Source organism: Vidua macroura, chromosome 7 (assembly GCF_024509145.1).
Source record: "Vidua macroura isolate BioBank_ID:100142 chromosome 7, ASM2450914v1, whole genome shotgun sequence".
Lineage (NCBI taxonomy): Eukaryota > Metazoa > Chordata > Aves > Passeriformes > Viduidae > Vidua > Vidua macroura.
Window position 1 is genome coordinate 27469205 of NC_071577.1, and position 24363 is coordinate 27493567.

Sequence of the window (24363 nt, forward strand, 5' to 3'; positions counted from 1 at the left end):
TAGAAAACCAGCCTTAATAGAACATAAATTAGAAGAGATAATAACATATTACTAATCACTTTAAAGCTGGAATCCCTAATTAAATAAATTAGAGGATTTTCTTAAATAGAAGCACTCTCAGATATTATTAGGATGGTGTTTCTGTTTTGAAAAGACATCTTTGGAAAATGAGATCACATCTCAAGTTCTTTATCTCAAGTCCTGATAATAATATCACCTGAGCATTTTGGGTAAGAGGGAAGTCCAGTATCTTTCCCCATGCAGTTGTAGATAAAAAACCCTAAGTTTGGGGGTTTTGTTTCTTTTGCTTTGGTTTCAGATTTTTATTTGGTTGGTTTTTTGTTTAGTTTAGCTTGTTTGTTTTTTAATGGCAAAAAAAACTGGGAAGTCCCTGGGAAGAGCATGTAATATATCCATTGTCTTCTACAAGACAGGCATTGTAAGCAACTACAAAATGACACCAACACCCAAAACATAGCTTAGAGAATAATATAACCACATTTCTGAGCGTTACACCAATTATGAGACAGCAAGGCAGCTTGGACAGCATAGAAACCACACTCTGAGCCTCTCCTCCTATCCTTTTGTCACATCCCTACTGAATGGAAATCTCACAGGGCCAGTGGAACTGGATTGCTTATTTTTTGTCCTCAAAGAGTGTTAGTTGGCAAAAGAGTTGTACTTCTTATGATCAAGAAGTCCTGCAGAGCAGTGCAGAAAGTCTGGTTTTAAGCTTTATACAAAAAAAAACACCAACAAAAAACCAACAAACCAACCAAAAAAAGTGAACAAAAAACCTCCCAATAACTTGTTGAACTGTGTTCCAGTATCTCTAAGAGGCATTACTGCAACTCATTAAACTTCTTTATAGTCTGATGTGTTACAACACATTACAGAGCAATGGTAAATAAATAACTGCTGATTTGACACTGCTTTCAACTGCAGAGCAATTCTGCTTTCCTCAATGTTACAATTAATGTCAGCAGTTAATGCCTTAAGTGGTGGAATCGGAAACTCAGCTACGATAAACACATGCAGTCAGATTTCAACTTAAGGATATACCCAAACTGCAGCATGGCGTTAGTTCAGCTGTCTCTGTCTCAGGCTGCAATTACAGTTCTGTTGGTCAGAGCAGCAGGGGCACCATTTGTCATCCTAAGGAAGGCTGGAGTGCTGTGAAATTGGGCACTTTGGAAAAATGCAGCTGTAGCAGAACATATGTATAGGCAAGACCATGAAATGAACTGGCTCCAAGCCAGCACGTAAAGGCAAAAACAAGAGAATGTAAATGAAAAAAAAAAATCATAAAACACTGTACTCAGAAGATGCTTCTATTGATATATCCTGACCAGCCTTAAAGGTCAGGATGACAACAATCTGTCTTCTCTGTGGGACTGCTTAATCAATTTGCAGCTCTTTTTTCTTCACCCTGTTAGCAACAGGTTCACATCTTTCAAATAGATCTTCTATTTTTGCTGCTTAATTGGTCTCAGGTTCCTGTGTATCTCTCTATGCAGCTATAACAAACATGGGTGTGTATTTACATTCCTGCACAGACTGTAGTGGATAGAATATGAACTGTTCAGCTCTGCTCTGTAGCTCTACTGTCACTAACAGAGATTATTATGCAGCTGAAGACAGTTTTCTGCTCCTGGAGCTGAAGGAAGAACTGAGCTGTACTTTAGCACTGCAGTGAGTACTGGAATGGGTAGAGGCTGCAGAAGAATGGCAACCATGCAGCCTCAAGAAGCCCTAGTCCTTCCTCTCTCTCCCAAAGCTGAACAGGCCTATGTGTCTTCTGTACTTAATGGTGACAGAAAGAACCAGCACGGGAGCCATTCTATCTACAAGCATCACAAAGTCAGAATCAAGAACTTTACATATGAAATAACTCTCTACCATAGGCCTTTCTTCACAGCTGATGAGACAAACAGTTTTGTGGGCTGCATCAATGCTGTGAATAAAAAGTCCATAAGACCATCACATCCATACCAGCTTTCCTTCCAACAGTAAGGCTTCTTAGTGGAGTGAACTTTCCTCTAGCCGAGTACAACTTACTACAAATCCTTACTACAAATCTTTTACTGGCTTGAAAAGATGCAGGCATCTCTGTCAGGTAGTGGTGTTTGGGTGGAAACAACACAACTGAGGCAGGTAAGCTTTTCTCTCAGGCTGGTGTAGGATTTTGACCAGGTATTAACACATTAGAGTTCTTCAAACACTGTGCAAGAAGCAACAGGGATCAGTCACTTCCATTTAACTGTCTAAATAATTTGCCTGCTTTCTTTTCAAATATGGAGCCCTAGGGGGACAGGCATCAGGGGAAATGAAGTAATGAACAAGATCAGACCCAAGCCTCATATTTAAAATTATAAATCTCTGAGGGGCAAACTTCTTTTAAAAATATATGAGAGCCCCTTCCCTCCAACCTCTTCTCTCTACAGATATGCTCTATGCATATGTACACCTCCATATTGGAAGTTTTTCTATGGAGATTTCTGTTAGGAAATTAATAAATATGAGTTACACATTTATGGCTGTAACACATTTTCTCCCATCTGAAGAGCAGAACAAATGCAAAGGCAAATATTACCCTGATGCACAGTTCATTACAAACAGACTGCAGAAACAATCAGCAATAAGCCATCTCCTGCAAAGAAAAGGGACAACTTCCCTCCCCTAATCTCAGTGCTATTTTTCTTCCCTCAGTGAAATAGCATTTAGCAATGTTGATGTCGTGCCGTATATTTTCTTCCACCCACAGGCAACTGGCCAAGGTAAGGTGCATTTGCCCAGAGGTTTAGGTAAGAGGTATCTGTATAATGCTGTAAATTCAGAGATACAGAAAACTGATGGTTTAAAGGAAGCCACCCGTAGCACAGGAATAAATGCATTTGTCTGAATTTAGGTTTCTTTTCTCTTCCACATTGCAAGTAAAAATTTTAACCATAAAGCTTTGTTTTTAAATGGAATACGTACATGACACCCAAACAGCTGTCCTACTTAGCACTACTATGCAAACATCTGTTCACATTCCTGCATCCAAATAAGAACATTAGCTTGCAAGTCTCTTAGACTCAGATTAATCTTTATCAAGTCCTCACAGAAAACAAGGGGGTGGAGGCCAACAACTGCATGAAGTGGAGGGAAAGGAAATTCTTGAGCTTTTTTAGAGAATTGATCCTTGGAGAAAAGATGGATGATGGAGAATACAAAAAACCTAGGTACATGCAAAAATCCAACATTTTTCGGTGTGATTGCTTTAATGGAAGTCTCCATTCCTTTCTCTTCGTGGTGGTTTCCTACTTCATCATGTATTTTAACAGCTTGTTTTATAATTGGACTCTGTGTCAAATTTTTATCCCTCTTTATGCAAACTGTCCTTTGAAAGTTCCAGGGTCCCAGACCTGCTCCTGCTGAGCTAAATGGGATTCTTGACATTGAGGTGAATGGAAACAGGACTGGGAAGGCTGTACGCCTCATTAGATACACGATTCCACAGCACCCTCTAAAATTCTGCTGAACTCTCCCTTTCAAGCAAATAAAGCTGGTAAACTCAGAGGCCATGAAATGTCACTATTATATTTCAACACTTAAATACATACCTGATGAATTAGCCATCTTCTTGCCAGGCATCTTAGAAAACTGCAGCCCCTGAGGGATTTCCCCTGGCCGTTACCACTTATTGCAAAGTCAAAGAGAGAAAGCTAAGGTTATTGTTTTGCCTGTGGAATCAAAATATGCTGAGAGGGCATGTTAATCCCCAGACTTAGAGGTTTATTGCATTTCTAATTCACACCTAAGGTCACCATATGTCAAGTAAGTGTGCATTCTGCTACCATGGCTACTGCCATCATTTTAACTCTAATGCTAAGTAGTTCTAGATTGGAACAATACCGACTTGGAAACAGCCTAATTTAGTGCTTATAGCAGAAGTCTGGTCTTCTGATTAACGATGGAAAATAAAATGTTCTGGTTCTACCCTTGCATTTGTCAGACTCTCCAAAATCACACAAATGATTTAAATACTCTGAACCTTTGTTTCCATATCAGAAAGTCAAAGAACAAAAAGGCCTGAACAACAAGAGTAAACAAAGCTAGTACAGCAACAACTGCATCTTCTTCATTGAGGAAGCATAATAAATTAATCAGTCTGATGAATTTTCATTCAGCATTTAAAAATACAGTATGAGGTTTGAAATCTGTTACTTGTATCCTGACAGCATCACACTATGGTGGAGATGCTTCCCTTTGCATAATGCATTAATGTGAATTTGACCACACAATTGTCATTCCTTGTCATTTAAGTAGTCTTACAGTTAAGCAGCCATAATTGTCCTTTGGGTGTTATCTTAAATACATTAAAAAAGAAATTGAATGCTTTCACCACATTATAGCTGGGACACTTTTTCAAAGCTAATTTCTATGTCTGTGAATTATTCATAATACACTTCAAACAGGCTCTTCTGGATAAGGTAATTGACCTTGTCTGCATGAAGCACCTACTACCTTGCCTTGGGATAATTTAATCTACGATGTGGTCCATTATTCAAATGTAATGTCTTTTCATTAGGTTAGGCAATATATTATCACTCAACTAGTCACCTAATTCTGCATTTAGCGTATTCAAGTTTTCACTTTTTTTGTTATAGGTTACACTCATCATAGGAATATCTCACATTTAAGTAGCATGGTGCAACAGTAAGACATTCTCTTGATAAATGGAAGCAGGACTTTGAGGACTCTAATTTCAAGATTTGCTTGTGCATTTTAAACCTCAGCTGGCTTTGTGTTTTCCATGGGTGAAAGCAGCAAAGGGTATTTATTCAGTAAGAACTAGTTGGTGTAAGGTCAAGACACAAGTACAACTAATGCACCCGATGGCAGAAGTTACATAAGTTCAAATACTCTTCAGTGGAAACACTTATATGTTGATAAAACATATGCTAAATCATATGAATGACACATATAAAACACTTGCACACTTTTATTTTGCTGTGTAGAGAAACCCCTGGTTGATCTGCCATGTGAGGAAACAATTAACAATGCTGGCTGTAGCTCAGGCTGGCTCTGAACCATTGCAGCCTTCCCTTTACCAAACCATTATTAGGACCCAATTGCCTGCTACATATTCCCTTGAAAGATCTTGCTCAGTGAAGACTAAAGTAACTGAATATTTTTTGCATATGTATGGAGTGAAATCTCTGAGAGAGAAAGCTAAACAGTTGAGCACCCAGCTCTCTCCTGTGTTCCAACTACTTTGAACCACTTTAGCAGAATAAAGCGGCTCTGAATCTCTGGTTTTAGTCACTGACAAGGTCCTCCTGCATGAGTAAACTCTTGAGTGGCACAGTGATCTGGAGGAGCTCCTGCATCAATCCCACTCCTGGCTCCAGCAAATGGCCAGAGATGGTATTCTAATTTATATTACACCACTCCAGTAACCAGGCTTAAAGATGCCTCTCCACCCCTCTCTACTTCAGTATTGCAGGATAAACCTCTGCAAGAACAGAGTGCTGTCTTTTTCAATCTATCAGTGCTGAAGTGTATAGGTGCTGATTATAAATACTGCATTAACAAGCTATGGATGAACATGTTAGCTCCTCTAAATATCTGAATATTTTAAAATGTTTCTGCATTTTAGTTTGTTTTATATTAAAGTGGAATTTAATGAAAGATGTAAAAAGTAAGGAGTTAATCCACCATTTTACTTGCCTAAAACAGTACAAATATACTGAATCCAATGGATCTGATCCTGCATATCTTTGAGCTTTGTAGTTTTTCAGTTGAATCATTCGTTACTGTAGCTTTCCATTAATAGAATGTTATGATTCTGTTAGCTATTCAAAGCTTTTTAATTATGTTATATAAACACAGTTCAATCTCTGAATTGTTTATCCTGATTAGATATTGTTTGAGTGTTCACTTAAAATTACAAAGTATTGCTTTAGAGCAGAAATAAAGGCAACGGCGTCAAAGATTTCAAGCTGTTAGAATGAACATTTACTCTGAAGGTCATTGGCTGAATTCCTACTTGCATGAACATTCAGGAACAATCTGTTCATGCCTTGGAAAATTTCTGCAAAGACAAAAATCTCAGTATCACTGTCCAGAATGATATAAAAAAATAGTTATGAAAATTATCAAAATGAAACTGAAATTCCAGTAGAACAGGAGTGAAATAGGTGATATTTATAATTTTCCATCAGCTAAAACAAACCAGCCAAGGTAAGTGTTGTTCCAAGCAAGATTACCTGCAACTGGCCTGACTGCTAGATCATATTTCACATCGGTCGAGTGCCTTCCATTGTGTAACCACAGTTGTGCACATTGATGGCTCCTGTCACTATAATATGGTTATGTTTACCCATTAGTTTCTGCTTTTGTGCCACAACCCAGCAACTGTGCTATTACAATTGTTCTAATGGTCTGTTTCGCTTTGTTCATTTACCTATTAATTTTGGCAATGGCTATTTCATGGAACATAAATTTCATCCTCTGAAAACATGACAACCTGTAGTGCAATATGGTCAGACAGATTCTGGAGCTTTGTATGGACGTAAAATGAACTGTCCAGGGTGGCATTTTGGAAAGGACATACCTCCCTCTGGAGGCATTACTTGTATGTAAGGTGATTACTTCAGCACTAACAGGATGCAATTATTCACTCAGTAAAATTCCGCCTCTATTAAATAGGTACATCTAATGTTCTGCAGATTGACTAGTGGCCCTAGAATGTCTCACAGAGGTAGTAAACAAAATGCAATGCAATCTCTTTTTATGAATCCAGAACATAAGTGTGCACTGGGAAGGAAGTGACCAAGAAAGCTGCCTCTGCTTTGAACGTGGAGGCTGTGGGGAACAGGATCCCAAAGCAGGACCTAAAAAGAATTCTCATTGCAGGAGAACCTTTCCCAGTTCAACAGCAGATATTAGAGCTGCAAAACAAATGGAGCAAATTGACTTTGCATTGCCAGAGAAAAAGCCAAAGGGACCTGAAATAGAGCCTACTTTAGAAGATAACTTAGCATTATCTGTTATCTTAGCATTCAGTCATACAGATTTCATTCTGGGAAACAGCCCCTAAACTTCTGCCACACCCCAAAGTGTCAGTCTTTGATCAAATTTCATGTGGTTTCATATAGATAAAATCTGAGACTTTGAAATCACAGTGACAAATGGGAGGCAAACAAGTGCTAACATACAGAAAGCCTTTACCTCAAAGGACAAAAGAGTAACCAACACTACTTTGTCTTGCACCAGGCCTGACAATATCCATGTGGCCCAAAAAATGAATTACAGCCAAATTCCGCTCTTCTTTTTCCTCCTAAAAGGAGGAAAGAGGATTTACACATATCTACATAAATATAGAAACACATACTTTCCCAAAAAGAGAGAACTCTATCTGTATGAATACATAACTTTATGGACTCTTCTGACCATTTGAATCATCAGATGAAGGAAAAGTTAGTATTTAAAACAAATATATAATGAACTTGATGTTATTCTTTTTTCAGAACCATTTTTCAGATCTCTGGTCATTTTTTAAAACAGCTCATCATAGGCTTGGAGTCATCAGTAAAACAAATCTGTCAGACCTGAACTAGGTTAAGTAACAGAGAACTGAGAAAAAGAACAGCCAGGAACTGTTATCTTTTTCTTCCCATCAACAAATGTTACTATGAACATTTTGATCACATTGAATGAGACAGCCTGAACAAAACTGATTGCAGTCTATACTCGGAGCACTTTTCATGTGCTATTAATGTTAATATACTGAAATCACTACATGTTATAAATTAGACATGGCACTTTAAACTTTTTGGAGAAATGGAAGATTTGGATGTGGAACTAAGCATCCTGGATAAACAAAAAGTTAGCACACAAAGACAGGGACTGAATCTAGCACAACAGCAATGGTCCAAAATCTGTGAGAGAACAGTGGGTAGTGATGAAGTTCAACTGAGTTTAGGATGAACGTTTGGTTTGAGCTTTTGTTCCTGTCCTGGAAGGAGAGAGACATTTTTGTATCTGGCATGGTGAGAAAATACGTACATCTGCATCTCATTTTAGCCCAAATTAAGATTGCCTTTTAGCACTAGGGCCCATGGAGTGGGTCTCTATTGATTCTAGCAGGCTTTAGATATTAATCATAATCTGGTTTTCTAGAGAAATGAGACATATTGAAACATTCTTCATGAATTTTTGTGCACACCTGTGTCTATTGCTCGAGTAACTCAACAACCCACTGGCCAATTTCAAGAACATTTGACTGAGAAATACGTTTCTACAGGTTCCATATACTGCCTAAGCAGAAAACAGGCATTACTGCTAGGAAAGATCCTCCTAGTACTTAGCCTAAGTGAAGGTTGCAGTGCATTTTCATTCCTCTGTGTATATAAAAAGTTCCATACAGAAACTCAACACCAAACCACAAAACCAAAGGAGAAATAGCAACATTTATTACTCCACCAGTTACAGTGCAAAATCACAGCTTTCTCCCCTTATCTGGCTGAATACAACAAAAATCCCATTATACCCCACCTGAATATACCATTACCTTCTTTGCATCTTCACATCTTCCCGCTAAATCACCAAAACTGTGGTGGCACAAAAGCAAATATATCTCTAAGGATTGACATGTTCATTCCTCCACTAGTAGCACAAGGGCAAGGCACAAGAGGTACCTACAGAAAGCTCACACTTGGAGTGAAAGACATCAAAGGTGTTCAGCTGAGAGGAAACACTTGTATGGTTCTTTTTTGTGGCTTCAAGAATTTGGCTATTGGTTTTAGAGGGGTAAATTTAAATCAATCTAATGGCTCATTCCAGTTTCAGGTAAAATTGGTGTCAGTTGCAGCCTGATGCCTCAGTTTTCTTCTCTGCTAAACAAGAAAGCTACCTTTAGAGGAGAACTGCTTAGATTAATTGGTTAATCTTTCTAAATCATAATGTTAAAAAAAAACAAACCTAAAACAAAAAACAAACCCAGAAAACTTTTCTTCTGAGGCTTCTGAATTCTGCTCTTGAGAGTAAAGGAAGAAGGCTCTTGATGTTGTTTTGAGTCCTAGACAGATCAAGTGGGAATACACGCCTTGGCTAAACCAGTCTGATTCTTTCTCTTCTCAAAAGGACTTGGAAAAGATTCAGGCTCAAAAGCTTTTTCATTTTTGTTCTCAATCTTTTGGGCCAAGCAGATAACGAAAAAGCTTCTCTAAAGGAGGTTTTAAAGACGTTATTTTCTTTCAGGTCACCACATCTTTCTAGCTACTCGTCAAGTCTCATTCAGATCTGCTCTTCTCCAGATCAGTCCAGGTTGGGGGGGATGCAAACAATTCTAAATTGCTTTTAGGTGCTTCTGGTGAGTGGAAGAAGTACACAACTTTTTTTCCCAGTGTCTGGAAACTTTTTCTCAAAGTATGCTTGCTTATCCTCTACATTTTGGGGAGCTCTTTTTATAAAAGGAATTAAGAGACACTTAGAAGAGCTACTTTTATGCCCCCTTTAACACCAAATAGTTCATGTACGAGTATTTAGTTTAGTGTTTTGCTTACGGAAGATTTTTGTTCCCTTGTTGTTTGAACACCAAGTAATGTCAAAATGCCACCTTCATCTCATAGATTCTTTTCTCCTGTTTCTGCGTTCACACTTTCAAACATGAAAATGAATTTTCCACAGGCTACCTTTCAACTGCAATGGGGGTAATATTCCTGGATTTCAGATTTACAAGCAGTGAATCTGAGCAGTAACCTAATTATTCAGAGCAAAACCTGTCTTTTTTACCATAGAGTTGCATTTTCTTTTCTGCTCATTACTTATATGATTAAGTTATGCTGTTGATCTTTTGATGTATAGCCTCCTAATACCTCTGTTTTCCTGGACAGGTCAAACCAGTTCAAACAAAGTCTAAGCATAGAGGTTCCATCCCATCTGATTTTCTGCAAGTGCCTTGCTATGCATCTAATTTCTTCCCCAGGTCTAAAACAGGAGTCAAATGAACCCAAAACACACATAGAACTGAGAAATTACAGCCGCAAATGCTCTTTTAGCCTCAAAAATAATGTAAATATCAATAAAAATTACTATTGCCATTTACTATTGCCACTCATGTGGCATCTCGGTGGAAGAGGTTAGATGCTGAAATTTACTGCTGAAATTTACATCTTCTGCTCTGCAAAATCAGAAAACATCACTCTCTGCATTGGCCCAAATTTGACAGACAAATTAGTTTAATGTCAGTAAGACAATCTGAATCTAATGGAGCCCAAGATGTTTAAAGTAGGACAGCCGAAAGAAGCAGACAAATGGGAAGTGTGATGAGAGCACACTCCCTGCTGTGGCTCTAATGAGGGAGAAGGCACATTCTTCTGCTCAGGCAGCAGTCCTGCTTTCTTCCTTGAATGGAGGACAGGTTGCTGTCATAGCTAATGACCCACTAATGTAACAAACCATGGATTAGCTGTTTGTTTCTAATCACCATTATTTATTTGTTGTTAACAATATGCTGAGTCCTGCATATTAAAACAACAACAAAAAAAGGAGGCTATTACTGCTTATGCTTAAGGGAATGTTGGCTGAAATAGCTTGAAAGAATTCTGTCCTTCTTCCCTTCTTCAAACTGTGGTAAGAATATTTTATACAACTGGGTCTCTCAAGCCAGAGGTATCATTAAGATGTGTTTGGTTCTGGCACACGTGTGCCCCATAAAACTATCCATTTCCAAACTCTTATTTGGACTGCAGAATTCCCTGAACTCAACGTTTTGGCCTTACTGAGCTATGAGCATTTTCACAATCCCACAGGTTTCACAGGCTGAACGAAAGATATCATTGACTTTACTTCAAACCAGAAGTTCTTTGGGATCCAAACACCCAAATCAACAGATTGTAGAGGTCAGGTCACCACCGACTTCCTCATAGAACCACCAATAATAGTGTATTCAATGAATTCCAGAATTCAGAATCAAAATCTTTAGTCTAGATTTACATTTCATTTACATGTCCTATGTACCTTCATTAATACCCCATGTCAAGCTTCTTGTATATTGGAAAAGATAATTTCCATATCAGTAAAAGACAGTAGATCTATTTGGTTTGGAGAGCAAGTATATTTTCTATGTAAACTGTAAAAGGCCTTTAAGTGAAATTAAATTTGATAAAATAAAAAAATAAAATAAAATAAAATAAAATAAAATAAAATAAAATAAAATAAAAGTATAATTCCAAAATTGCTCCTTAGACTTACAAAAATAAATTTATTCAAGGAAGGGAAAAAACCTGAAACAAACACACAACAAAAAAGCAACAGAGATACCCAGTGACAGCACAAATATGAAGGATGTATTGGATAAAAGCAAACAGGAGTTAACCATAGAAGAACCTCACTACTCCATCAGTCCTCACTTGAAGATATGTTTTTTTAAATTCACCTGACATGTTGTGTCTAAAGCAAACACAGATAATGGTGCTCCAGTGTTTACTGGAGCCATCCCAGGAGATTCCTGCCCTGCTGGTGTCACTGCAGAATTATGTCAGGTAGCATTAGAAGCCTCCCCTCTCCTGCAGTGAGTTTCAAGGAGGGAACATGCCTTCCTTCCACTGTGTTAGAAGCCATCCAGTGTATGGTTGAGCAAGGATTCATTCCCATGTTTTTCCCATCATTTAGTCTCTTGGCTGCATTTCAATCTCAGGGAAACACATCAAGACTGGATGAGAAGTAATAGCAGTAAGTAGCTGCCATTCCTTGCTTGGCAGCTATAGCACACTCTACCTCCCTGCCAGCCAGGGAGGATAGTAGAGGGAAAGGAGAGTAAAGGGTCAGAAACTGGGATAATGATATTTCCACTACTCACAGGTGTGTGCAAGCTCCATGCCAAGTTACCTCTGCCACGCCACAGGTTTTGTATTCTGCTTAGACTTCCTGCATTTTAATCAGCTGTACACAAAAACCAACATAGCATCTTTAAATATGGCCTCTAAATCTCTCCCTACAAATAAAGGGGGGTGCATTGCATTACTTTGTTGAACTCTGCTCCAAAGTCTCCAAATATAGCACAAGTTGTCTAAAAGTGTGCTTGTGAGAAGCTGTCACTGCCACTTTGGGGGGAGAGATGAGGTATGGTGATGGAAACACAGATGGAAAGTCAATCATTCTCAAAAAAGGGATCCTATTTACCCAAGAATAATCGCAGCACACAATCCACACCTGCCATCCACTCCTTCAACACAAGCCACTTTTTGAGGGCAGACTGCCCTGTTCTATGTTATTTTGTGCAATGAAAAATAGCCTCCTGGTAATGCAATAACAATTTAAAGTTATTTTGTACAAGAACAAATAGTCCCCTGGTAGTGCATTAACAATTGAAACTACTGGAATGATAAACTGGAAATTATATTTAAAAGGCATAAAATACTAGTGGGCAAAAACCCATTGGTAAATGACTGCTTGTTATGGGTCATTTTATATCACCTCCTGATATAAATTACATCATCTATGTAAATTACTCCAAGAGAACCCAGACTTCAGACTCCTTTCTTCAAAAAACTCTAAAGTGGTGAAATCTTGGTGCAAACCATATCTCAAAAAACTGTGGGCACTTCAGGTGAAAAATACTAGAGTTAGTAAAAGTCCTAGATGAGTAACTAAAAGCACTATAAAAGCTCTGGATGAGCACAAAACTGTGCTCCACTGCATCCTGTAATACAAGAACTCAGTGCACTGAGAAAAACAGTAGTTAAAAACTCATTAAAAAATGTAGTTCTGTAAAACAGCAAGTGGGGAACTCCTGGAACTTGCTTTCCTAGAAGGCCACAGGGTAGGCAGCCTAATGAAGTTCAAAAAGTGATTAGACAAGTTTATGAACAACAGATCCATAGTGAATACTAAAAGGGATTGGCAATAGCTTAAACACTAATGCCCTTATCTGAGCAGCTGTGGGTGATGGGGACATATTGAGGGACGTGCTAAAGACATCAACTTGTGTGCTCACCTTAACTGCATCTTTCCAGCAGCCACTGCTGAAGGCAGGACCCTGCAGGACATTTCTTAGCGCTTTTTGCTCTCACATCACTGGCCTCTCCTGGAGCTAAGGAGGGACCCTGCACAGACAAAGCTCTAGCAACATACAGGGCATTGATAAAGAAAAAGGAAAGTTGACTTCTCTCAGCAATGGAATTAAGTCCAAACTAAGAAACTATGATGTGTTCCCTGCTCTGAGGCAGCACTACATCTTTCCCTCCAATAGAGAGTTACAAAATGCAAATGCAGTTCACCGGTGAGGGCAACCAACTGCCTGGTATGAGGGGTCAGACTGTGGGACACACCTGGTACAGCTTGGCACTGAGATATGGGACTAGCTGGGAACCAAAGTGGAAGAGAGGTGGTGGAAACCTGGGTGCAAGTCATATAATAGTGGGACTTGACAGACCATAAGTTCAGGGAAGAGGTGTGTAGTTTAGGATGGATGTAGTTTAGGTTCAATGTTTGACATCAAAGCTGAAGGTGACGTGGTGTAGGAATTCTACTGGAAAGAGAAAAATAAGAAAGAAGTCAGGAATTACAGACATTCCTGTTTCTTTGATTTTGCTGTTGGACTGATCTTTTCTCAGTCCCTGCCTACACAAATGTGCTATGAACTTGACAGACTGTCAGCCAAGTATTGTAAAGCAAGCTATGCTGCCACTGATAGAGCCATCACTGTGCTAAGTCCTTGATAAGGTGGATGTGAGGAAGCTTCCCAAGTGACAAGCATTTGAATCCACCCACTGCTTCTAGAAAACTGAGCAAATTCAGTCAAGAGCTGGGGGGCTCTTCAGTTAATATTTTCATACCTTCAAACATCTTGTATGTTAACAGCTTAATTAAACATGCACACACGTGGCTATCCTTGTACACATACTCTTTCCTTAGGTATTGCCTGAGATGCTCCATAAAGAAAGAAAATCAAAGCCCTGGGGGGCTACATTTCCTTTCATATTCTCAGAATACAGAGAGCACATTTAGAGGCAGCTCAACCTTCCTGCCCATCCTGCTCCTCTCCTGCTTGCCTGACTTGGCCTCTACTTGTAAGGGTAAGTCTCCAATCTTTTTCTAAGTGTGGATTACTTTCCTAATTAATGCCAACTGTCAGATTTGCTCTGGTTATGTGAGTTTTTCTCCAACACGTCTGGGAAAGTCACAGGAGGCTTGTGATTTCTGGTCATACCAGTTTCTTTTGCCACCTTCTTAAGAAAGCCAGCTATGCCTTGATGAACAGACATCTATTGCAGTGTTCACAAACCTCCTGAAAATCTGTCTGATGGCAGAGATGTACAAAACTACAGTTTAGGGCAATTTAATTTTTGCTTTCAAAGACATGCTTGCAGCTAAACCACAGCATGACAGGGAGAGCCAATAAGGCTGTTCCAGACAGCAGGAGGTGGAGATGAGTAAACTCCTCTGCCAACTGCCAGATTGCATGTCTGACACATTGCAGATGTAAATCCAAGAAACTCAAGGGGGATACCACGCTCAGTCACACCCGCTGAGGATGTGCCTGTGTCTTTAGGGCAGGAGGGATTAGCAAAAGAAGAAAGAGAAATTCCTTGATATAAACTGTAACAATTTTAAGCAAGCCAGGAGCCTCCCTGGGCTTCTCTCTGAGGCAGCCCAGAATGCCTTGCTTGTCCCATTTGCCCCATGTCAAAGCTGTGAAAGCCAAAATTGCTATGTAACAACATACATCTTTGCACTATCATGCAAAAGGAAAGAGAAATGTTTTTACTGCTTCTCTGTGAAACATGACAGTATTTAGATCCTGAAGACAAGGATTTGGTGTGTTGGTGCTACCAGCTGCTATATCCTAACCATGTGTTCCATGTCCTTGTGGAAAAAAAAAAAAAAAGAGCAAAGCCTAGAATGAGAGTAAGCTCAGCAATGGATTTGATTTCTTTGGAAATTCTTTGGATTGGATTAACCCTTTGGCAGAGGAACTTTTATAACTTTGTCAAGAGTAGATATACTTGTGGAAGATGCCCTTCCATCAGGCATTCACCACTGGGCTCTGTGCAGAGGTAATATTGAGTGGAGACATTCAGCAAGCTGGATTAGGTCAGGTAACATTTCCTGCCAGCCTACAGATGCAGTATTGTCATTAATACTGCATGGGCATCGCATATTGAATTCTACAGTCAGGTCTGAAGTGTTGCATACTAACAGCAATTACACATTAAGATACCCTGAAAACACAGAGGGAACACAGTGCTTCAGACATCCAGAAGTCTAGGTCAAATGAAGAAACAAAACCCAAGAGTTTTGATCTTTGTTCTGTTTCTCTGACCCCAAATCTGGCAAAAACAACACAGGTGAGAACCTCCTGCAGCAGGTCCAGCAAAATACCCTGAGGTCACTCAATTTGTATCTCATTTTCAAGTTTAGAGTGGAAATTCCTTAAGTCCTAGAACTTTTCAAGACATCTATAGCACTACTTGGTCTCTAGGTTCCTCTGTAATACAACAGCATTTTGCTACAAGATTAATATCAATTAATAGAGCTTGGGGAAAATAATGCTTTTCTACAAAAATACTTAATACACAGGTAAGAACGAATTATCCTTGTCATTTCAAGAACTGAAATCTTATTTTTGAGCATGTTTTACATCTTTCCAAATTTAAAGCCGTAGACTACTGAGAAAGCTCAGGATGAGAAAAGGAAAATTTGGAAGTGTAATTAAAAAACATACTAAAGGAAGAAAAAAAGAGGGAAAAAATAGTGGTGTCTACCACATGCACTACATTGCAATTTATTTTTTATTTTATTTTTTTATTTCTCAGATGGAGCTGCAGAAAAGAATAAATGAGTTGTGCAGTTCTTGTGGTTTAACTGTCAGGAGCACAGTGGCACTGCACCAGCTGTGAGAGCACAAGCCAGACTGCTGAACACCATCCCCACATCCTTTCCCTTGAGGAATCAGCCACAGCTTTGGTCCTGGAGAAGCAGAGGATGAGCTGCCTGTCAGGAGCCCTCTTAGCCAGTCTGCCTGTTTGATAGCTTTAGCCCTGAAGATGCACGGTTTACACACTGTCAATTTACACAAGATTACCTTTACTTTTTTTTTTTCCCTCAAAAAAAGTTTTGGTTCTCAGGAAGTGCCCCCTTAGAGAAGCTTTAGAGAGGTCCCACATACAAGAGGCATCTCAAAACCCATTCATAGTGTATATTCCTGCATACACATGACCAAATGCCTCACAGAAATGTGCAAAAATAAACACATGCAGACCTGCTTTAATATTGTGGCATTCATCCTTGAAAGAATATTTTGGAAATAGCCTCTGTGGGGTTTTATCTTTAAGCCATATCAATTGTGTTGTGGGATACAGAAGCCAGCAACACTGAAAGTACTTGTAAGACATCAATTCCACTTCTTTATGAGCAGTTATGCCCACAATTTTTTCCCCTTTGTGCTCTACTGTGGATGCTGATATTAACATTTCATTCTTTAAAAAAAGATTAGCAATACAAGCAATTGTTGGCTGGTAAATCTGTTTATAACAAAAGACATAATTCACAGCTTTTAAAAATAAACTGACTGTAAGGCATTTGATTACTGGATCCATAAAAATTCAGTGTTAAGAGTAACTTTGCTGGAACCGGGAGGGTTTTGACACATCTCATTAGGCAATATGGTTTTAAGACAATAGAAACTCCTACTGCAAACTCCCCTTCAGGCTTTCCATGGTCTTTCTTCTAAACTACAAACAAATTTAGGAGTTGCTAATAATCAAAAAATCACCAGGACAATATAGATATTATAAGTAACAGAGAAGACTTTGAAGTCATTCAGAAGTCTGCCCTTAATTTCATTCATTTCTCCAGATAAATAAACATAAAATCCTGACATCAAGACAGACTTGACTGGAAGCCAGACATTCTGAGTGGCCACTGGAAGTTTGGTGCTGCAGAGAAACACAAACTGATGAGACCCTCTGCTTCCTTTTTGCTGTTACATTAAGACAAGGGAAAAAAATACCGTCTAGTGTAAGGGGAAAGTTAGTTTTGCCCCAGGAACTGTACTACCAAGCACTTTGAACACCATATTCAGGGCTGTGGGACTCAGAAGAGGTTACACCCCTCCCCTACATAATATTATGAGTCTGGAGCAATCTAGATGCTTTTTATCTTTAATATACAGGTAAAAACTGTAAATGAAGAAACACATCCATTTGCCATCAGCTAAATACACTTCTTGTGGTTTCTAGGTAGCACTTTCAATCGCAGAAGTTTTCAGAGTCTGGGCATGCATGAACTTACAGACTGAAAACTCCCCTGCAGAGTTCAGACCCTCTTGCACCAGAGCACAGGCACTGCACAGTAGAATCCAGAATGGTAAAAGGTCTTTCACTCTATTCCATATTGCTACTATTAATTTGGGGGTTTGGGGTTTTTTTCTCCTTAGCTGTGGCGTGGCCTCTACCTGCTGTACAACCAATAGGAGTTAGGAAGGAAAGATCTGGGATGGTGGCACTTACTCGGGGTGTTGAGGAGCCGTGACCTCCTGCAGTGGTAGGCTGCCTCCTGCTCGCAGTACTCGGCACTGTTGATCACGGCCTCCAGCTGCTCTGCACTGCTGCTGTAGTTGAAGGACATGGTGTAGGGCTTCCCTGGACCAGCTCCTTGCACTCTGGTCAACCCTGTGCTGTTGTGTTGCACTTCAGTCCAGATCTTATCTTCTGTTAAATGAAAAATGATTGAATGTGACGTTAACAGCAAAACACTTCCAACAAGCAGGGATCACAAAAAAACTGAAATATAACGTTTTACTGCAGTGCACAGACCATCAGCAGGACCTCAGGCTCCAAAATGGGCACTTTGTGATGAACACCAACAGGTCTGTCTTCATTAAAGGTCAGTGTGGCCTTATCTTAAACAAAGATGTTTCTCCCTGAACCAGCTCAAGCAAACACTACACTGCCTGCTGAGCAAGACAGAAGCTACAAGCTTCCTGGGAAGCACAGGAGACCTTCAGCTTCTTCTATTACCAGATATCTGTATAAAATTAGATACTTTTCAACTGTCTTTGTCCCTGATAGAAAACACATAGTAATATGGCTCATGGGGTAACATTCACCTTTTGCCCGAGAGCACAGCCCATGCTGTTGTAACAACAAATGGAAGCAGAGAACTGCAGCTGATGAGCTTGCAAAACTCACCGTGAGCAGGAAGCACAATCTCTTGCCAGAAAGTTAAACTGAGAGTATGTTCTTACCACCCAGCTGGAAGTCAGATCACTCATTTCACTCAGTTCTCAGATTTTTCTGCATATAAGTTGAGTGATGCCCTACTTGGATGATGGTACAGTACACCATATGACTTGGCATCTGTAGTTAACTCTAAATATTGATGCTTTTCCATGCTGGGGAGCCCATTCTCATTTTCTTCATTGCATTTACTGGCAGAGCAAGGGATTGTGTAAGTCACAGAAAGCAGAATTTAGGCTTAAGCATAACCTGCACCCTACAACCCAGCTCACAATCAGCATTGAGGCTGGCATAATGAGAACACCACACTTAGAAGCAATTAGCTTCCAGGGAGGCTTTTTCCCAGCTGGTTCTGGTATAGCAATGGGCAAGGTAGAAAGGACAACCTGAACGGCCAATTTGCTGAGCTGACACAGAGTTAAAGACGAACTCTTCAATGAGGATTCACAGGACTGAGCCCTGCATATGCCCAACAATATTAGTAAAATGCACAACCAGCAAATTTCCTCTTTATCAAAGACCCTGCTTGCCTAGGAAGGATAAAAGATACTGACAGGGCAAAAATTTAAGGCAGCAATTTTCAATCATTTGATGAGAAGGAGATTTCAATCTCACTTGCAGAAACACACAGACAGCTACAGAGGAAGAAGTAAGATCTAGGCAATAGATTTCTATTTTGTTATTTATGCTTCATCAGGGAAACCCTAGATAACAATGAATCATATCTTTTCTAAGCTGATCTTAAAAACTGTGCATTTAAGGATTTGGATGGTTTTATCACATTCCCTGTCCCGAGTTCTTGCAGAGCCTGAGATTTCCAGTAACTCCCCAATACACTGGCGTGATGAGCCCAATAGCTCTGTGGACACTACAATGCATTGCAGTCAAAGTATTTTTTGTTGAGCTACATATATGCTACATATATTACTTCAACAGAATGCTAATAGGTACATAAAAGTCCTAAATTTGTGCAAAGACACAGATGACTTGATGGATTGTCATTATGGAGGCATTCAAATGACAGGCGAGTAACAACAACCATCTGGAGACTATCAAAGAGGTCTGTTCCAAGACCTGGCTGCAAGTGACAGAGAAATTAACTTGCATTAACTGTAAGGACAGTTTACACACAGCAAACCGCACATTCACTCACAACCTTCTCATCATTTCTGTGATGGTAGGCAGAAAGTTTGCTCTTATGTCTGCAATTCTGTGGTTCTTACTGACTTCAGGGAGCTGCTTGTGGACCTTTGGAGTTGGAGCTCAAAGAAACATTGCGGCAATATTTCTTTGATACACAAAAGTCAGATTAAAATAATAAGAAATACCACAAATTTATTGCTTGTAATACTTGTCCCAGTGGTTGTAATCACAGTGAACACTGTAGCACAATACCCTGCACTGTCCTGCACATATATTGCTTCAAACACAATATACTTCAATGACTTCGTAACAGACATCTTGTACATCTTAAAGTAGCGATCCTTATTAGCCAGTCCCTCTGTTTTCTTTTGCTCTCTCAAGGCAATATTCACAAGAACAGAGTGGATTTTTCAGAAGCAGCTGAGGGTGAGTTTACTTTCCTCTCACAAAAGCTTACAGAAGTTTAACTTCTGCCTTAACTGAAATATCTACTAATAAGACAAACACTGAGTTGCTGATAATGTGAGACATAAAATCAGGAGAAGATGGAATATACTGGTTGTTGAAATTCCAGATGGGCTGCCAAAAGCACCTCCCTACTGAGAGTTCTGACCATAATTTTAAGAAAATGCAATAAAATCAATGCTCACAATAGTAGCTACAGTGCTGCTCAGGAAGTAATGCAGCCTAATGCTCTAGTTGTAGAGTGGTTAACACTGCTGTACTTTCCAGGCTGTGCATCAAGAAAGGTGCCGTGTGGGTGCCTGAAAAGTCAAAAGCATCAAGAGCTAGCAATTTAGAAGCAAAGAAGGAACACTAGGAAAAGCTGATTAAAAATAGCATTGCACAAAGCTGTCTTCCCAAAAAAAGTGTTGGAAATATAATTAATTGACATGCTTGAAATGAGGTTGGACAAGGTATCAGCAAATATACTGTAAGCAGCCAGCACTCATTAACAGGAGTGTTGGACAGGCAATGTGACAGGTCTTCCTCTTATCTTCCTCTGTGATTGTTCATTAATTTTCAGCAGTCCTGTTATCATTACAGCTGCACACAGCTGTCCTGAGATCTGAACTTCGACATTCTAGACCTGCTTTTCTCCACAGGATCATTTAGAAATAAGTTGACCTATTTTCCATCCTCTAGTTTACAAAGGGAAAGGAAAAACAAATCAAGTTTCTTTCTGTATTCAAAGTAATTGTGATTTAGCAAGTACATCAGAATGGAGTTTAAAAAGTTATAGCAGAAGAGAAGAATTTTGAAGTTACATTTCAGAGATTTCCTAATCTACACATGTGCCATGGTTTGACACTGGCGCAATGCCAGCGCCCCCATGAAAATGCACCTTCCCCAAATAAATGTTGTGAGATGTTATCAGGAACAGAGCAGAGCAGGCCCAAGCTTAATAACAAAGGGAAAAAAAATCTTTATTAAACTACTACTACAGAAAACACATGAACTAAATCCAGGATGAAGACCTTTTAAAACACCCCTCCTCCTCCCAATTTCCAAAACACCTACCATGAAACATCACCCGGGATTCCTGATCAAATCACCACCCTTCAGATAATCAGTACTCAAACTATCAAGGGAGAGAGAAGTCTCTCTCGCACCACAGACCCCCCAGGAAACACAGTTGCCACCTCCTGTGTTTCCCTGTCACACATGGCAACAGCCCGGAGAAAATCTGCCAGTGTGACACTCTCCATTCCATGTCACAGTGCTCTCACCACCGTGCATGGACAGACTGCTCATAGGGCTCCTTTAAGGATGCTTTGCCACGGACCCAAAGATACAACAGTTCAGCTTCTCATCCTGGGACTACAGTCCCCCCCCATTTTCCCCTGGGGCCAAGGGTCCAAGAACAGAGATCATCTTCTTCCCAAAGACAGAGGGCATCACCATTCCCTCCTCAGCTTTCTTCGGTTCTTGCCATTCCTGCGCTGTTTGAAGCTGAAACAGGTCTCCTTGGGTCACCACTGCATCCCCCTAAAATGCAGTCTCCATTGCAGGAGATTCTGGTTCAGTCTATGGCTAACAAGAAAAGTCCAGCCAAAAGCTACTTCATCATCTCCTCCCACCTAAATATTTCTTCTTCTAACATCTCAGGTCCCGGACTGTCTCTCTTCCACTACAAATCAAGGAGGAGTAATATTTTACAAAGCCCTCATTTCCTGGAAAGGGTTAAAAGTTCAGACTCCCTGGACGGCTGATATCTCGGTCCAGCATTCCTGTCTCCCATGCTGGGCATCATCCCCCCCTTCTCCTTCTCCTCTGCCGGCAAATTTCCAGGTGCCGCCAGGCTCTCTGTCACTTTCCCTCTGGGCAGGGGGGAACAAAGGCATCTCCGTTTCTCTCCACCCTTCCGTCCAGGAGCTGGCTGGGTTCCAGACCTTCAGCCCCCTGGGCCTACCTGGACAAGGCCGCGGGGCTTCCCCTCCCCCACCCAGCCTGAGGCCGGGCAGGGGAGCGTCTGCACTCTCTGACGACCGGAACCAAAGAGACGGTTCCCCTGGGAGTTCTTGCTTTTAACCCCCTGTGTTCTCAGAGGCGTGTCCATACTTTCAGTGGTCACTCCAGGTGCCAATATCCAAACCTGACCACTGATTGGTTTGACCCAACTTCCTGGAAAAAAATTCACTTCCATGTCAAACCACGACAACATGCCTAGTCTTTTAGGCTTAATACTTCTACAGATCAGATCTATGCTTTAGTGGTCACTTCAAAGTTTCCCTCTGTGCTTCACCTTTGAAGTAAAAGGTACCCATCAGTTCAGCTTCTCAAAAAAGATCTGTGTTTTTCTCGTTGATCTAGTGGCAGGAAAGACACAGCCACCAGCAAGCAAACCTCGGCTCTGAAGGACAGCTCAGCACAACACAGATAGAGCTGGCAGCAACAAGGTGAGAGGAAGAAAAGGAAGTAATCTCAGTCACACTTCTTCCCGCTTCCCAGGGAAAGAGTTTAGAAAGCAGCACATGAGGTGTAGAGGGGTGAGGCAATGCATACAAAATAAACACAACCTGCTACAAGAATAAAGGATTGCATTAACATCACAGTAAAATAACCACAAAAAACAAACTTCCTTCTTTCAAAAGGACTCCATTTTGTTTAAATGCAGCAAGTGAGACTGAAATTTAAACTTTAGATTGCTTTGGACAGAGTAGAAGAGCCAACGGTGTTCCCTCCTGCATCTCCACTGGTTGAGAGAGAAGTTACTAAGAGCTAGAGGGCAGTAAATCCTTGAACCATTCCATGACAATAGCAAGACCATTGCATCTGCTTCCATAGATCAGAAAACCACTCAAAAATAATCTCAACATTTCTTGTGAAGAGCATCACCTTTCAGATCAGCCCTTGGGGTTTATTCAAATCCCATTTTCTCCACCTCAAACTTGGCAACAGTTAGAAAAAGATCATTCTGTTTTCTCAAATTCACTTGCACAAGTTTAGCTAGGGCTGCTCCCAAAATATCACTGCCTGCTTCAGTATGAGGTCAAGGCATCCTACCCTGACTACTTGAATGGCAGGTCCTCTGAAGCCTCCTGACAATGATCTGTGATCTGGCACTTCAGGCAGGTTCAGAACCTGTGTGAGACACGTAGCTGCCATCTGAATGTGCCCACAGATCACCCCAGCAAACAGTGCAACAGCTGTCTGCACCTGAGCTCCGGGTTTGGCATTTACCTTTAGAGGCACACCTCTACACCAGTAATGCCCACAGCTTTTGAAAATGGGGCTTCTAATACTTGTTCCTGTTTCACAATACAAGGATTTTTATTTATTCTTCACTCTACTTTGTTTACATTATGTTTTTAAGCAATGACACTGTAATTACAGGTGCAAACCAAGCTGAATGCAACCACCTCCTTCCAGTCATTTCCATACCTGGAAACCATTAAACTACACAGAAGAGGCTTTCGTCTCATGTATTTCAACTAAGAAGTTATCATTATGTTTTTACATCTGTCAATACTACACTTTTTTTTTTCCTGTTTACTCCATTTAATGAGCTCTCCTTGCACTTACAAATCTGCAATGAGAATTAAAAAGCTGTTGTCCAGGCATAGGTTACTGTTAATTTTTATAACTCCATTCTATTCTTTTATTACTTTCTCAGCTTGGTAAAATTTCAAACTAAACACAAGCTGGAAGTTATTCAAAACCAAGTAGGAGACTGCAGCCACATCTTCTATTGTATAATGTGGAATAGTTTAATGCAGCCCTGAAAAGCAGAATTCCTAAATGCTTGTTAAATTATTTCCATAATTCAAAGGTGACAATGCTTTAATTTCAGGGTAATGCTACAGCTTTATGACTTCACAGTTTTATTTAATGGTCCAATTCACTAGGATATTATGCTGTCTGCATTTGGCCCTAGGAGATGTTTTTACAGCATGGGACTGCAATGCATTAAGCACATTTTAGACTCTCGGTTTAGCCTAGCCCATAGTTCTATCATCTTGCTGGAAACCTCCAAGTTGCTTTTGACGGCACACAAATTAAATTGTGGGAAATTAGAGCAGCTGGAAAACTGGCTTTCAATGAATTCTGTATTGTCTAATTCTCATTTTTATTCTTCAACTTGAAATATCCCTGTAGAGAGCATTCCACCCATACAAACTGCATCATTCCTTTGTGATTTAGGTGGTTTGTCACAAAACAAGATTATTCAGACTGATTAAATTGCCAACAAGCCAAACATACGGTAAATGCTACATGAGAGAAAAAAACAATTCTCAGAGCTCATGCGATGCATTTGTTTCATGGTGCTCCACACTGAATGCCAAATTTTATCCTGAATGCTGTACCTACAACTAAAAGTACAACCACAAATAAGACAAGACTTTCCTTCTTAAATACTCTACTGTTCTAAACTGCAGTGGCAGGTCAACCCAGCTACCCTAATATACACTCCCTCAAAGGATATTAAAAGACCAATTTCTTATCACAGATAGGTTAATTCACTCACTCCAAAATGTTTTCTGAG

General features: G+C 40.0%; 1 protein-coding gene across 1 annotated transcript in view; it reads right to left on the reverse strand.

Moving 5' to 3' along the window:
* CNTNAP5 (contactin associated protein family member 5) overlaps nucleotides 1-24363 on the reverse strand; it is a 200544-nt gene that overhangs the window by 62398 nt on the left and 113783 nt on the right. Inside the window, exon 13 of the mRNA XM_053983157.1 lies at nucleotides 17505-17705. Within this exon, the coding sequence (XP_053839132.1) occupies nucleotides 17505-17705 (201 nt within the window). The remainder of the gene's footprint in view (nucleotides 1-17504; nucleotides 17706-24363) is intronic.